The 14,464-nt window shown below is 42.1% G+C and overlaps 1 protein-coding gene across 10 annotated transcripts; it reads left to right on the top strand.

The window, feature by feature from the left end:
• Nucleotides 1-319: 319 nt before the first annotated feature.
• LOC149679555 (uncharacterized) lies at nucleotides 320-14,365 on the top strand. 10 transcript variants are annotated; one of them, XM_089835350.1, is made up of 8 exons: nucleotides 320-375; nucleotides 463-645; nucleotides 11,495-11,571; nucleotides 11,633-11,753; nucleotides 11,860-11,992; nucleotides 12,083-12,121; nucleotides 13,059-13,214; nucleotides 13,291-14,365. In XM_089835350.1, exons 3-8 carry the CDS (start codon nucleotides 11,559-11,561, stop codon nucleotides 13,582-13,584), a joined length of 756 nt encoding a protein of 251 aa, XP_089691476.1. In that variant the 5' UTR covers nucleotides 320-375; nucleotides 463-645; nucleotides 11,495-11,558; the 3' UTR covers nucleotides 13,585-14,365. The 10 variants fall into 10 exon arrangements, with proteins under 10 accessions (XP_089691476.1, XP_089691475.1, XP_089691474.1 ...); XM_089835351.1 differs by having other exon boundaries at nucleotides 339-431; nucleotides 505-645; XM_089835349.1 differs by having other exon boundaries at nucleotides 338-645; nucleotides 11,482-11,571.
• Nucleotides 14,366-14,464: the final 99 nt, after the last annotated feature.

Consider the following 14,464-nt stretch of genomic DNA (forward strand, 5'->3'; position numbering starts at 1 on the left):
TACACAGTTCCTATGACATTTATACAATATTTTCTCGTCTCTGATCAGTGATGGAGTCATTAGACCTGCCATTATTTGCCTACCGAAATCGTATATATAAATAAAAGGTTTGTTTCAATTTTAAACATATTTGAAAGTAGCGGGTTAATCTCTGTTTTTGTTTTTAAACCGTTTTCCACTGGCTGCTAAAAATCCCTCACCATGGAGTAATATTTTAGAAGACTAAGCTGAAATATAAGCACTATAAGGAACAATCAGCTTACCCTCCTATAAAACTACTCCATGTAAAATACTATTTTAAAAGGGCGCTTGCTGTCTGCTGTATATTCTGCCAGTGTTTATGACAGCCGCTGCTCGGTAACAGTCCGGACTCGTGTAATAATTTTTTTTTATTGAATTCGTTTATTACGAAATACGTTAAATTTAATTGCGTAAGTTAATTGATTATTGTTGTATACGTAGTCGAGAAAAACTGTCAGTAAAATAGCGGAATGGTGGTAACAGGAAAAGAAGGTTGGCCTACTGAACTCACATTCTAGTTGCTTGTTCATCTGGTTTTAACTTTTATCAACTGTCAACGGTTTTCTAAGTTTGAATTATTTCGAACTTTGCTGTTGTAGAGAGCTTTACTAGTTCGTTGCGAATGTAAAGTTGACACGAATTTGTTGCTGTTTTTATAATTTTTTATTTAAATAATTTGCATAACATATTTTAGGAAATAGTAGTACCATTGAGTTCTAATATATGTATTTCTAGAGTTTTTGTTGAATTTCCTCCTCGCGTACTCGGATTCGTCGAATTTCATTACTTTATCATTAGTCGTTAGCGCCATCTGTCGCCTTACGTGAGAAGCTTAAAAGAATTTCCCACGATTTTGCGGAAAGCGCCCGATTTTGCGGAAAGCGCCCGCAAAATCGCCGCAGCTTGAGTTTGAAAATTAGGCTTAGGAAGAAGTAAAGCGCGAAATATGAAAGTTAGGTAATTGAAAAACAGTAAGTGGAGCCTAATAAATAAAATTTGATATTTAGTAAATGGAATATTGATCAATTTCTTATGAAATGCGTGTTTTGCTTGGGAATTATATGTTATTAGTTATTAAAGTAACACATAATGTGAAAATGTATTAAATTTTAAAATGGGTCGAGACTCAAAAATGCTCAGTAGAAAAGTGTGTCAACACTGGTAGAAATAAAAATGTTTTGTAACATAAGTATATAGTATACGTATAGAAAATTAATAAATATTTAGATAGTTCAACCCTATTTGAACTGTACCATTAAGATTCCCTACAAAAAATTCGGAATTACCAAAACAATGGTGTCAGGCCATTAATGGAATTGAATGGACTCCAAAAAAAGACATTTGCGGTGATCATTTTTGTCAAGTTGACTATCACGAAAGCTCAAAAATACATATACTATCGGTTAATGCAGTTCCTTCTCTGTTTTTACTCGAATCTAGCAATTTACTTCCATTCTCATAGCGGTTTCTAAACATTTCCTATCCATATTAAGAAATTATAGCAGACGCCATAGTAACAAATATGTGTTTTTAAGTGAAATAGATGGCGCCACCACCTAATGATAAAGTTATCCGTCCGTCCCATAATTTCAAAAACGATGGTCGCGCGAGCGCGAAAACCCGATATCCAAATAGAACTCTAGAAAGATATATGTTCTGAACTCAATGAGTAGTACTAGTAACATTAATAACACCATAGCCCACTTGATCACGCACGCTGGCTGCACGCGCTCTAGAAGCCCGTCCAAACGATTTTTTTTACATGTTAACTCGCGAATGCGGCGCGTCACATAGGTTCGGTCTAAAATGCAAACCCGTTTGGTTTTAACATGGGCCTCTATGGGAGGGGACCAGTTTTATCAACGTTTTTGACAATATTAGTGCATCCACTGGTTCAAATCTCTTGAATTTTTAATGAGACGTGTATTGAAGGGTTTGATATTATCCTGTAAAATTTAAAGTCTTCAGCTATAATAGTTTTTTTTATAAAAAATAAAAATCATCACATAGTAGAGAAATAAATCCTTCAATTTCTCTACTATGTGATAATTTTTATTTTTTTTAAAATCAAGTTGAGAAAACCAAAATAATACCTCTCCGAGTCGGGGAAAAGACTAGTATACGACTCAATAAAGAAATACTAGAGCAACATTTTTTCGCTTTGTTTTGTCTAACGAGGCTTAAGTCAATGAATAGTTTTCTCTACATTGTCAAAATATATAATCATCCGCTAATGCTAGGTTTCAAATCATTACTTTCAAAGAATATATAAGTTCTATGTTAAATTTTATTCTCTGATGCATACCACTAACCTGATAACGATTAGCCCTTTCACTGATCTAATTGCTACCATGATGCTTTCTTCTATTATAATATCTAAATATGATTATTTAAACGTGTATTTAACTTTCGGCTCACTCTGAACCGTTAATGTCCCTTCATTACAGACACGATAATCAAAACCCAAAGTTTACTCCACCTCAGGTCTCAATTACTTACTCTTTGGTTCACTAAGACTATTGCGGATCAAACTTGATTTACCCGACAGAATCCAGGCCTTAGCTTTCGTCTTGAAATAACTAAACCAAGGATTATTCTATATACAGATGTAGTATAGCTTAAGTAATATATAAGCAGAAATTTCAAATAATAATATTAAAAAACATCCTTGGAATATCAAAATGAAACAGAGCTTTAAAGCTACAAAAGTACTAAATGCATCATAATTACGAAAAATACTTCCACATATTCACTTTATATTATGGAAAAAGGGAATATTAAGGTTCTGTAGGATTTCTTAACACATCAAAACAAAGCGAACTGCTAACTCGGCGCACTAGTGTGACAACGGACAGACACACACAGACAAAAAAATAGACAGCTTTTTAACTCTTTCCGTATTAATTTTGAATTGAGAAAAGAGACTATCTTAAATTTTAAAATAAATATAATTAATATTTAATATTTTCTTCGTTAGTTGTTCGCCTTATTGAGCGTTACATCGTTTTAAAAAGGAATAATTATACAACCTTGAGAGACTTGACTAATATTGACCTTTGAATTGAAGGATACGACTGTTGTTTCGCCTTACCCAAATAGGTAGTATATAAAGGATTCGAATCGCAGCTGTAGATAAGAACATCGCAATTGCGTGAACCTTGGAGGAAGACCCCTCCATTGGAAGGCTAGACGTTTCTCGTAACCCTAGCCGATCGCCGCGTATGTCTTAACCTTAAGGATGATGGTGGTGTTAGAAGCCAGGTGTACAGACTGGTGTCCATGTGGGATGGACAAAAACAAAGACCAGAAGATGGTGGTGTTAGAAGCCAGGTGTACAGACTGGTGTCCATGTGGGATGGACAAAAACAAAGACCAGAAGATGGTGGTGTTAGAAGCCAGGTGTACAGACTGGTGTCCATGTGGGATGGACAAAATCAAAGACCAGAAGATGGTGGTGTTAGAAGCCAGGTGTACAGACTGGTGTCCATGTGGGATGGACAAAAACAAAGACCAGAAGATGGTGGTGTTAGAAGCCAGGTGTACAGACTGGTGTCCATGTGGGATGGACAAAAACAAAGACCAGAAGATGGTGCTGTTAGAAGCCAGGTGTACAGACTGGTGTCCATGTGGGATGGACAAAAACAAAGACCAGAAGATGGTGCTGTTAGAAGCCAGGTGTACAGACTGGTGTCCATGTGGGATGGACAAAAACAAAGACCAGAAGATGGTGGTGTTAGAAGCCAGGTGTACAGACTGGTGTCCATGTGGGATGGACAAAAACAAAGACCAGAAGATGGTGGTGTTAGAAGCCAGGTGTACAGACTGGTGTCCATGTGGGATGGACAAAAACAAAGACCAGAAGATGGTGGTGTTAGAAGCCAGGTGTACAGACTGGTGTCCATGTGGGATGGACAAAAACAAAGACCAGAAGATGGTGGTGTTAGAAGCCAGGTGTACAGACTGGTGTCCATGTGGGATGGACAAAAACAAAGACCAGAAGATGGTGGTGTTAGAAGCCAGGTGTACAGACTGGTGTCCATGTGGGATGGACAAAAACAAAGACCAGAAGATGGTGGTGTTAGAAGCCAGGTGTACAGACTGGTGTCCATGTGGGATGGACAAAAACAAAGACCAGAAGATGGTGGTGTTAGAAGCCAGGTGTACAGACTGGTGTCCATGTGGGATGGACAAAAACAAAGACCAGAAGATGGTGGTGTTAGAAGCCAGGTGTACAGACTGGTGTCCATGTGGGATGGACAAAAACAAAGACCAGAAGATGGTGGTGTTAGAAGCCAGGTGTACAGACTGGTGTCCATGTGGGATGGACAAAAACAAAGACCAGAAGATGGTGGTGTTAGAAGCCAGGTGTACAGACTGGTGTCCATGTGGGATGGACAAAAACAAAGACCAGAAGATGGTGGTGTTAGAAGCCAGGTGTACAGACTGGTGTCCATGTGGGATGGACAAAAACAAAGACCAGAAGATGGTGGTGGTGTTGGAAGCCAGGTGTACAGACTGGTGACCATGTGGGATGGACAAAAAAAGACCAGAAGATGGTGGTGTTAGAAGCCAGGTGTACAGACTGGTGTCCATGTGGGATGGACAAAAACAAAGACCAGAAGATGGTGGTGTTAGAAGCCAGGTGTACAGACTGGTGTCCATGTGGGATGGACAAAAACAAAGACCAGAAAATGGTGGTGTTAGAAGCCAGGTGTACAGACTGGTGTCCATGTGGGATGGACAAAAACAAAGACCAGAAGATGGTGGTGTTAGAAGCCAGGTGTACAGACTGGTGTCCATGTGGGATGGACAAAAACAAAGACCAGAAGATGGTGGTGTTAGAAGCCAGGTGTACAGACTGGTGTCCATGTGGGATGGACAAAAACAAAGACCAGAAGATGGTGGTGTTAGAAGCCAGGTGTACAGACTGGTGTCCATGTGGGATGGACAAAAACAAAGACCAGAAGATGGTGGTGTTAGAAGCCAGGTGTACAGACTGGTGTCCATGTGGGATGGACAAAAACAAAGACCAGAAGATGGTGGTGTTGGAAGCCAGGTGTACAGACTGGTGTCCATGTGGGATGGACAAAAAAAGACCAGAAGATGGTGGTGTTAGAAGCCAGGTGTACAGACTGGTGTCCATGTGGGATGGACAAAAACAAAGACCAGAAGATGGTGGTGTTAGAAGCCAGGTGTACAGACTGGTGTCCATGTGGGATGGACAAAAACAAAGACCAGAAGATGGTGGTGTTAGAAGCCAGGTGTACAGACTGGTGTCCATGTGGGATGGACAAAAACAAAGACCAGAAGATGGTGGTGTTAGAAGCCAGGTGTACAGACTGGTGTCCATGTGGGATGGACAAAAACAAAGACCAGAAGATGGTGGTGTTAGAAGCCAGGTGTACAGACTGGTGTCCATGTGGGATGGACAAAAACAAAGACCAGAAGATGGTGGTGTTAGAAGCCAGGTGTACAGACTGGTGTCCATGTGGGATGGACAAAAACAAAGACCAGAAGATGGTGGTGTTAGAAGCCAGGTGTACAGACTGGTGTCCATGTGGGATGGACAAAAACAAAGACCAGAAGATGGTGGTGTTAGAAGCCAGGTGTACAGACTGGTGTCCATGTGGGATGGACAAAAACAAAGACCAGAAGATGGTGGTGTTAGAAGCCAGGTGTACAGACTGGTGTCCATGTGGGATGGACAAAAACAAAGACCAGAAGATGGTGGTGTTAGAAGCCAGGTGTACAGACTGGTGTCCATGTGGGATGGACAAAAACAAAGACCAGAAGATGGTGGTGTTAGAAGCCAGGTGTACAGACTGGTGTCCATGTGGGATGGACAAAAACAAAGACCAGAAGATGGTGGTGTTAGAAGCCAGGTGTACAGACTGGTGTCCATGTGGGATGGACAAAAACAAAGACCAGAAGATGGTGGTGTTAGAAGCCAGGTGTACAGACTGGTGTCCATGTGGGATGGACAAAAACAAAGACCAGAAGATGGTGGTGTTAGAAGCCAGGTGTACAGACTGGTGTCCATGTGGGATGGACAAAAACAAAGACCAGAAGATGGTGGTGTTAGAAGCCAGGTGTACAGACTGGTGTCCATGTGGGATGGACAAAAACAAAGACCAGAAGATGGTGGTGTTAGAAGCCAGGTGTACAGACTGGTGTCCATGTGGGATGGACAAAAACAAAGACCAGAAGATGGTGGTGTTAGAAGCCAGGTGTACAGACTGGTGTCCATGTGGGATGGACAAAAACAAAGACCAGAAGATGGTGGTGTTAGAAGCCAGGTGTACAGACTGGTGTCCATGTGGGATGGACAAAAACAAAGACCAGAAGATGGTGGTGTTAGAAGCCAGGTGTACAGACTGGTGTCCATGTGGGATGGACAAAAACAAAGACCAGAAGATGGTGGTGTTAGAAGCCAGGTGTACAGACTGGTGTCCATGTGGGATGGACAAAAACAAAGACCAGAAGATGGTGGTGTTAGAAGCCAGGTGTACAGACTGGTGTCCATGTGGGATGGACAAAAACAAAGACCAGAAGATGGTGGTGTTAGAAGCCAGGTGTACAGACTGGTGTCCATGTGGGATGGACAAAAACAAAGACCAGAAGATGGTGGTGTTAGAAGCCAGGTGTACAGACTGGTGTCCATGTGGGATGGACAAAAACAAAGACCAGAAGATGGTGGTGTTAGAAGCCAGGTGTACAGACTGGTGTCCATGTGGGATGGACAAAAACAAAGACCAGAAGATGGTGGTGTTAGAAGCCAGGTGTACAGACTGGTGTCCATGTGGGATGGACAAAAACAAAGACCAGAAGATGGTGGTGTTAGAAGCCAGGTGTACAGACTGGTGTCCATGTGGGATGGACAAAAACAAAGACCAGAAGATGGTGGTGTTAGAAGCCAGGTGTACAGACTGGTGTCCATGTGGGATGGACAAAAACAAAGACCAGAAGATGGTGGTGTTAGAAGCCAGGTGTACAGACTGGTGTCCATGTGGGATGGACAAAAACAAAGACCAGAAGATGGTGGTGTTAGAAGCCAGGTGTACAGACTGGTGTCCATGTGGGATGGACAAAAACAAAGACCAGAAGATGGTGGTGTTAGAAGCCAGGTGTACAGACTGGTGTCCATGTGGGATGGACAAAAACAAAGACCAGAAGATGGTGGTGTTAGAAGCCAGGTGTACAGACTGGTGTCCATGTGGGATGGACAAAAACAAAGACCAGAAGATGGTGGTGTTAGAAGCCAGGTGTACAGACTGGTGTCCATGTGGGATGGACAAAAACAAAGACCAGAAGATGGTGGTGTTAGAAGCCAGGTGTACAGACTGGTGTCCATGTGGGATGGACAAAAACAAAGACCAGAAGATGGTGGTGTTAGAAGCCAGGTGTACAGACTGGTGTCCATGTGGGATGGACAAAAACAAAGACCAGAAGATGGTGGTGTTAGAAGCCAGGTGTACAGACTGGTGTCCATGTGGGATGGACAAAAACAAAGACCAGAAGATGGTGGTGTTAGAAGCCAGGTGTACAGACTGGTGTCCATGTGGGATGGACAAAAACAAAGACCAGAAGATGGTGGTGTTAGAAGCCAGGTGTACAGACTGGTGTCCATGTGGGATGGACAAAAACAAAGACCAGAAGATGGTGGTGTTAGAAGCCAGGTGTACAGACTGGTGTCCATGTGGGATGGACAAAAACAAAGACCAGAAGATGGTGGTGTTAGAAGCCAGGTGTACAGACTGGTGTCCATGTGGGATGGACAAAAACAAAGACCAGAAGATGGTGGTGTTAGAAGCCAGGTGTACAGACTGGTGTCCATGTGGGATGGACAAAAACAAAGACCAGAAGATGGTGGTGTTAGAAGCCAGGTGTACAGACTGGTGTCCATGTGGGATGGACAAAAACAAAGACCAGAAGATGGTGGTGTTAGAAGCCAGGTGTACAGACTGGTGTCCATGTGGGATGGACAAAAACAAAGACCAGAAGATGGTGGTGTTAGAAGCCAGGTGTACAGACTGGTGTCCATGTGGGATGGACAAAAACAAAGACCAGAAGATGGTGGTGTTAGAAGCCAGGTGTACAGACTGGTGTCCATGTGGGATGGACAAAAACAAAGACCAGAAGATGGTGGTGTTAGAAGCCAGGTGTACAGACTGGTGTCCATGTGGGATGGACAAAAACAAAGACCAGAAGATGGTGGTGGTGTTGGAAGCCAGGTGTACAGACTGGTGACCATGTGGGATGGACAAAAAAAGACCAGAAGATGGTGGTGTTAGAAGCCAGGTGTACAGACTGGTGTCCATGTGGGATGGACAAAAACAAAGACCAGAAGATGGTGGTGTTAGAAGCCAGGTGTACAGACTGGTGTCCATGTGGGATGGACAAAAACAAAGACCAGAAAATGGTGGTGTTAGAAGCCAGGTGTACAGACTGGTGTCCATGTGGGATGGACAAAAACAAAGACCAGAAGATGGTGGTGTTAGAAGCCAGGTGTACAGACTGGTGTCCATGTGGGATGGACAAAAACAAAGACCAGAAGATGGTGGTGTTAGAAGCCAGGTGTACAGACTGGTGTCCATGTGGGATGGACAAAAACAAAGACCAGAAGATGGTGGTGTTAGAAGCCAGGTGTACAGACTGGTGTCCATGTGGGATGGACAAAAACAAAGACCAGAAGATGGTGGTGTTAGAAGCCAGGTGTACAGACTGGTGTCCATGTGGGATGGACAAAAACAAAGACCAGAAGATGGTGGTGGTGTTGGAAGCCAGGTGTACAGACTGGTGTCCATGTGGGATGGACAAAAAAAGACCAGAAGATGGTGGTGTTAGAAGCCAGGTGTACAGACTGGTGTCCATGTGGGATGGACAAAAACAAAGACCAGAAGATGGTGGTGTTAGAAGCCAGGTGTACAGACTGGTGTCCATGTGGGATGGACAAAAACAAAGACCAGAAGATGGTGGTGTTAGAAGCCAGGTGTACAGACTGGTGTCCATGTGGGATGGACAAAAACAAAGACCAGAAGATGGTGGTGTTAGAAGCCAGGTGTACAGACTGGTGTCCATGTGGGATGGACAAAAACAAAGACCAGAAGATGGTGGTGTTAGAAGCCAGGTGTACAGACTGGTGTCCATGTGGGATGGACAAAAACAAAGACCAGAAGATGGTGGTGTTAGAAGCCAGGTGTACAGACTGGTGTCCATGTGGGATGGACAAAAACAAAGACCAGAAGATGGTGGTGTTAGAAGCCAGGTGTACAGACTGGTGTCCATGTGGGATGGACAAAAACAAAGACCAGAAGATGGTGGTGTTAGAAGCCAGGTGTACAGACTGGTGTCCATGTGGGATGGACAAAAACAAAGACCAGAAGATGGTGGTGTTAGAAGCCAGGTGTACAGACTGGTGTCCATGTGGGATGGACAAAAACAAAGACCAGAAGATGGTGGTGTTAGAAGCCAGGTGTACAGACTGGTGTCCATGTGGGATGGACAAAAACAAAGACCAGAAGATGGTGGTGTTAGAAGCCAGGTGTACAGACTGGTGTCCATGTGGGATGGACAAAAACAAAGACCAGAAGATGGTGGTGTTAGAAGCCAGGTGTACAGACTGGTGTCCATGTGGGATGGACAAAAACAAAGACCAGAAGATGGTGGTGTTAGAAGCCAGGTGTACAGACTGGTGTCCATGTGGGATGGACAAAAACAAAGACCAGAAGATGGTGGTGTTAGAAGCCAGGTGTACAGACTGGTGTCCATGTGGGATGGACAAAAACAAAGACCAGAAGATGGTGGTGTTAGAAGCCAGGTGTACAGACTGGTGTCCATGTGGGATGGACAAAAACAAAGACCAGAAGATGGTGGTGTTAGAAGCCAGGTGTACAGACTGGTGTCATGTGGGATGGACAAAAACAAAGACCAGAAGATGGTGGTGTTAGAAGCCAGGTGTACAGACTGGTGTCCATGTGGGATGGACAAAAACAAAGACCAGAAGATGGTGGTGTTAGAAGCCAGGTGTACAGACTGGTGTCCATGTGGGATGGACAAAAACAAAGACCAGAAGATGGTGGTGTTAGAAGCCAGGTGTACAGACTGGTGTCCATGTGGGATGGACAAAAACAAAGACCAGAAGATGGTGGTGTTAGAAGCCAGGTGTACAGACTGGTGTCCATGTGGGATGGACAAAAACAAAGACCAGAAGATGGTGGTGGTGTTGGAAGCCAGGTGTACAGACTGGTGTCCATGTGGGATGGACAAAAAAAGACCAGAAGATGGTGGTGTTAGAAGCCAGGTGTACAGACTGGTGTCCATGTGGGATGGACAAAAACAAAGACCAGAAGATGGTGGTGTTAGAAGCCAGGTGTACAGACTGGTGTCCATGTGGGATGGACAAAAACAAAGACCAGAAGATGGTGGTGTTAGAAGCCAGGTGTACAGACTGGTGTCCATGTGGGATGGACAAAAACAAAGACCAGAAGATGGTGGTGTTAGAAGCCAGGTGTACAGACTGGTGTCCATGTGGGATGGACAAAAACAAAGACCAGAAGATGGTGGTGGTGTTGGAAGCCAGGTGTACAGACTGGTGTCCATGTGGGATGGACAAAAAAAGACCAGAAGATGGTGGTGTTAGAAGCCAGGTGTATAGTCTGATGTCCATGTGGAATGGACAAAAAAAAGACCAGAAGATGGTGGTGTTAGAAGCCAGGTGTATAGTCTGGTGTCCATGTGGAATGGACAAAAAAAAGAGCAGAAGATGGTGGTGTTAGAAGCCAGGTGTATAGTCTGGTGTCCATGTGGAATGGACATAGACGAGAAGGTGGTGGTGTTTAGAAGCCAGTAAGTACAGACTGGTGTCCATGTAGAATGGGCGAAAGACTAGAAGATGGTAGTGTTTAGAAGCCAGTATGTTCAGAATGGTGTCCATGTGGGGTGGACAAATGAACAGAGTTGTTAGACAGGCAATGAAGTAATAGCCTGTAAGTGGAATACAATTTCCGGTACTGTATATTCGGTCTGGAAATTGAATACACGTTTGCTCCGATTTGCAAACTGCGAACGCGGTCACGTGGGTGTAACAACGGACAGACAGACAGACAGACAGACACACAGACACGTCGAAATTAGAACCTCTCCGTGACATACGTCACTCGGAGAGGTAAAAACTATTATAGCTGAAGACTTTAAATTTTACAGGATAATATCAAACCTTTCAATACACGTCTCATGAAAAATTCAAGAGATTTGAACCAGTGGATGCACTAATATTGTCAAAAACGTTGATAAAAATGGTCCCCTCCCATAGAGGCCCATGTTAAAACCAGACGGGTTTGAAAGTTTAGACCGAACCTATGCTATTCTCATTTTTAGGGTCGATTGAGCGGGCTTCTATAGCGCGTGCAGCCAGCGTGTTCAAGTGGGCTATGATAACACTAACTGAATCTGAAATATTAGAATTTTTTTGTAGTTTAGGAAAATATCACAGTGAAAGGCTTAGGAAACTTTTGGAAATTTTGGCTTTGGAAATTACTATGGCGAATAAAGGTAAAAAATTGAACTAAACCAATTACTGTCTGACAAATTAGAAATCCATTATGTTTTGCAGAACCTATTCATAGAATAAAGCTCAGTAATGCAGTTTTTCAAAGATGGACAACAGAGAGGAATCGGTGGGGTATCGGATCACAAAATGATAAATTTGTCACATTCCTACTTGACAAACTGCAGTAAGTTTTTGAGGCCTGTTCTTACGCTATTGCGACCCCCAACTCTCTTTTTCACAGTAATAATTATACTGTTAACTAATATATATATATGTTTATTGAAAACAAGCCAAGGGGAAATGTGTAACAAATGGACCCAAAGTGTATTTGATACTACGGAGAAAAATATTCAAACTGACCCCATTCCCACATTTGAAACGATAACATCTCCACGGTTTCCTCCTCAAAGACATTATATGAAGGTTGTAATTCATATTTGTTTTAGTTTGACAGCGATTAAGAGACCCATGCTGTAAATTTATATTTTACAATAAAACTGAAATTTATTTTAGGAAAGCAAAGATGATCAAATTAAGGAACTGAAAGCCAAGGTAATTTACATGGTATTCCACGAAGGTTGTTCTTTTTGGGCTGGGCGTTTATGTCGAGAATGTCCCCTATGTCTTAAAAAAAGTTTATTCTCACTGTGACACAAATAAAATGGGAAAACAGTTCTGAAAAATGGCGCTAAGTGGCAGCACTTGTCACTAGGTACACTTGGAGACATGACCCACAAAAATTTCTACTCCAGTATACACTTTCCTTCATGTTAAAGCAAGTCTCGGCTGTGGTTTAGTTTAAAAAAATGCCACTAGCTGTTCCTATAATCGAGGGGTGGAATTGACTGACCCTCTAATAGCGTTTTCCTTTGTGGTCGCCCGAGATCGCTCCATATTTTTGTGTAACGTCATCGCTCTAGCTCGGAGGACCAAATGTAGTTGCTCCCAATGAAAGACAAAAGTGTTTTCAGAGCGGTTTTGTGACGTCATCTGGCGCTCCATTTTGTTCGCTCCGTCTCTAGAGTCGGAGCGGTTGGGATCAATCCGGGAGCAAAACGGGAGGGAGCGACTGGGTCAATGTAAGACGCGCCTCCGTCTCGTAGCAGCTCGTTTTTTTCCAATGAAAGACGACTTTTTTTTCGGAGCGCTCGGATCACCTCCAAGAAAAACGCTATAAGCTTATTAAAAGATAGTTTTAGCTCCGCCCTCACGGACGAGTTCTGATTGGCTCCTGCCTTTGGCAAGGTAAAATTTGTGTGTAGAAGATCAGCCATATTGTTAGGGTTTTGCATAAATAGGTGATACTATGATCAAGCGCCATATATTTGTTTAAAATGAACTAAGAAAATATCGGGAAAATATCATGTGGCGCCATCAAACGGATTTTGAATCAGTATTGGTTTAACCGATACAATACTATCTTGAAATAATCAGTATCACTGTCAATACTGATATGTACAGGTTTTAATTTTTTTTGTTTTTTGCGTAGTGTGATGTTTTAATTCTGAACATGAGGAAAGAGAAAATGAAAATTACACTAACGCTAAATCATCAACGAGAGGAAACAGAAAGACTAAGTGCGGAAAGTGAAAGGCTCAATACAGTCATTGAAGAATTGAAAAAGGTACTTGAAGAAGATCTCTTGGTATGTTCATGTTGATGAGAAGCGAAAATCTGGTTGAAGTATCAGTTTAATCATTGTTAATTTACAATATGCTTAGGAGAAAAATGACACTTATCAAAAGGCCAGCAACGAATGCGTGAAAGATGAACCAGTTGAACATGATTATCAAAATACTAACGATGAATGCGTGAAAGATGAACCAGTTGAACATGATTATCAAAATACTAACGATGAATGCCTCAAAGCTGAACCAATTGAGTATGGTTCGGAAATGTATAGCCAAGAAATGCAAATTGGCCAAAAACGATTCAAATGTGATCAGTGTGACTTTGGATGCAAGAGCGAGGGTTATTTCATTAGACACAAACGATTCAAATGTGATCATTGTTAGTTTAGGTGCAAGAACATGAGTGATTTGATCATACATCAAAACATTCACCGTGGTAAAAACCATTCAAATGTGATCAATGTGACTATGGATGCTCGAAAAAGACTACTTTGATCATACATCAAGGAATTCATAGAAGTGAAAACCCGTTAAAATGTGATCACTGTAAGTTTAGATGTAAGAACAAGAGAGGTTTGATCAAACATCAACGCGTTCACAGTGGCGAAAAACCATTCAAATGTGATCAGTGAGTGTGATTATGGATGCGCGGTCAATAGTAATTTGATCAGACATAAACGCATTCACAGTTGTTGTGAAAAGATATTTAAATGCGATCAATGTGACTATAACGGCAACTGTAAGCATAATTTGATCAATCATCAACGCTATGGCATCACTTCCTGAAAAACACTTCAAATGTGAACAGTATAACTCTACTAAGGTGCAGAAGATTAGTTTGATTTATCAGTCAAATCTCACTTATGGGAACCTGAAATAGATTTAACATAACATAACAGAAAAGAATGTTTGCCCACTGAAAAAGCTGGAACAAGACCGTTGTTGCGTCAAAATGCACTTATCGTTCAAATTAGAATCGGTAGTATCTACTCTGGAAGATGAAGAGACTTTTCTGTGCCATACGATGAACATTTTTTTAGAAATTAAAACCATTTTTTAAAGATAATTTTAATTTTATAAGTGCCAAATGTTATTCGATCTTACTTAAGTAATAAACTATAAAGAGGCAAAAAAGGTTTAATAAATATGCCTATGCAAATCCGCATCTTTGTTCTTTCTTTATAAGCATGAGTAGAATCACAAGACATCCGCCGCTTTTACTTCAAATTTCGATGACACCTAACCCTAATCGCCTATGTAGATC

Source organism: Phalangium opilio, unplaced genomic scaffold (assembly GCF_054372755.1).
Source record: "Phalangium opilio isolate 3A_F unplaced genomic scaffold, DU_Popi_V2 ptg000041l_1, whole genome shotgun sequence".
NCBI classification, from domain to species: Eukaryota; Metazoa; Arthropoda; class Arachnida; order Opiliones; family Phalangiidae; genus Phalangium; species Phalangium opilio.

Bases quoted from the DNA above. Each gene is read 5' to 3' on its own strand.
- LOC149679555 (XM_089835344.1), top strand. From the start codon at position 11,379: ATGCTATTCTCATTTTTAGGGTCGATTGAGCGGGCTTCTATAGCGCGT. The intron at 12,122-13,058 runs GTAATTTACATG...TTTTTTGCGTAG, and splicing joins TTAAGGAACTGAAAGCCAAG to TGTGATGTTTTAATTCTGAA. The intron at 13,215-13,290 runs GTATGTTCATGT...CAATATGCTTAG, and splicing joins TACTTGAAGAAGATCTCTTG to GAGAAAAATGACACTTATCA.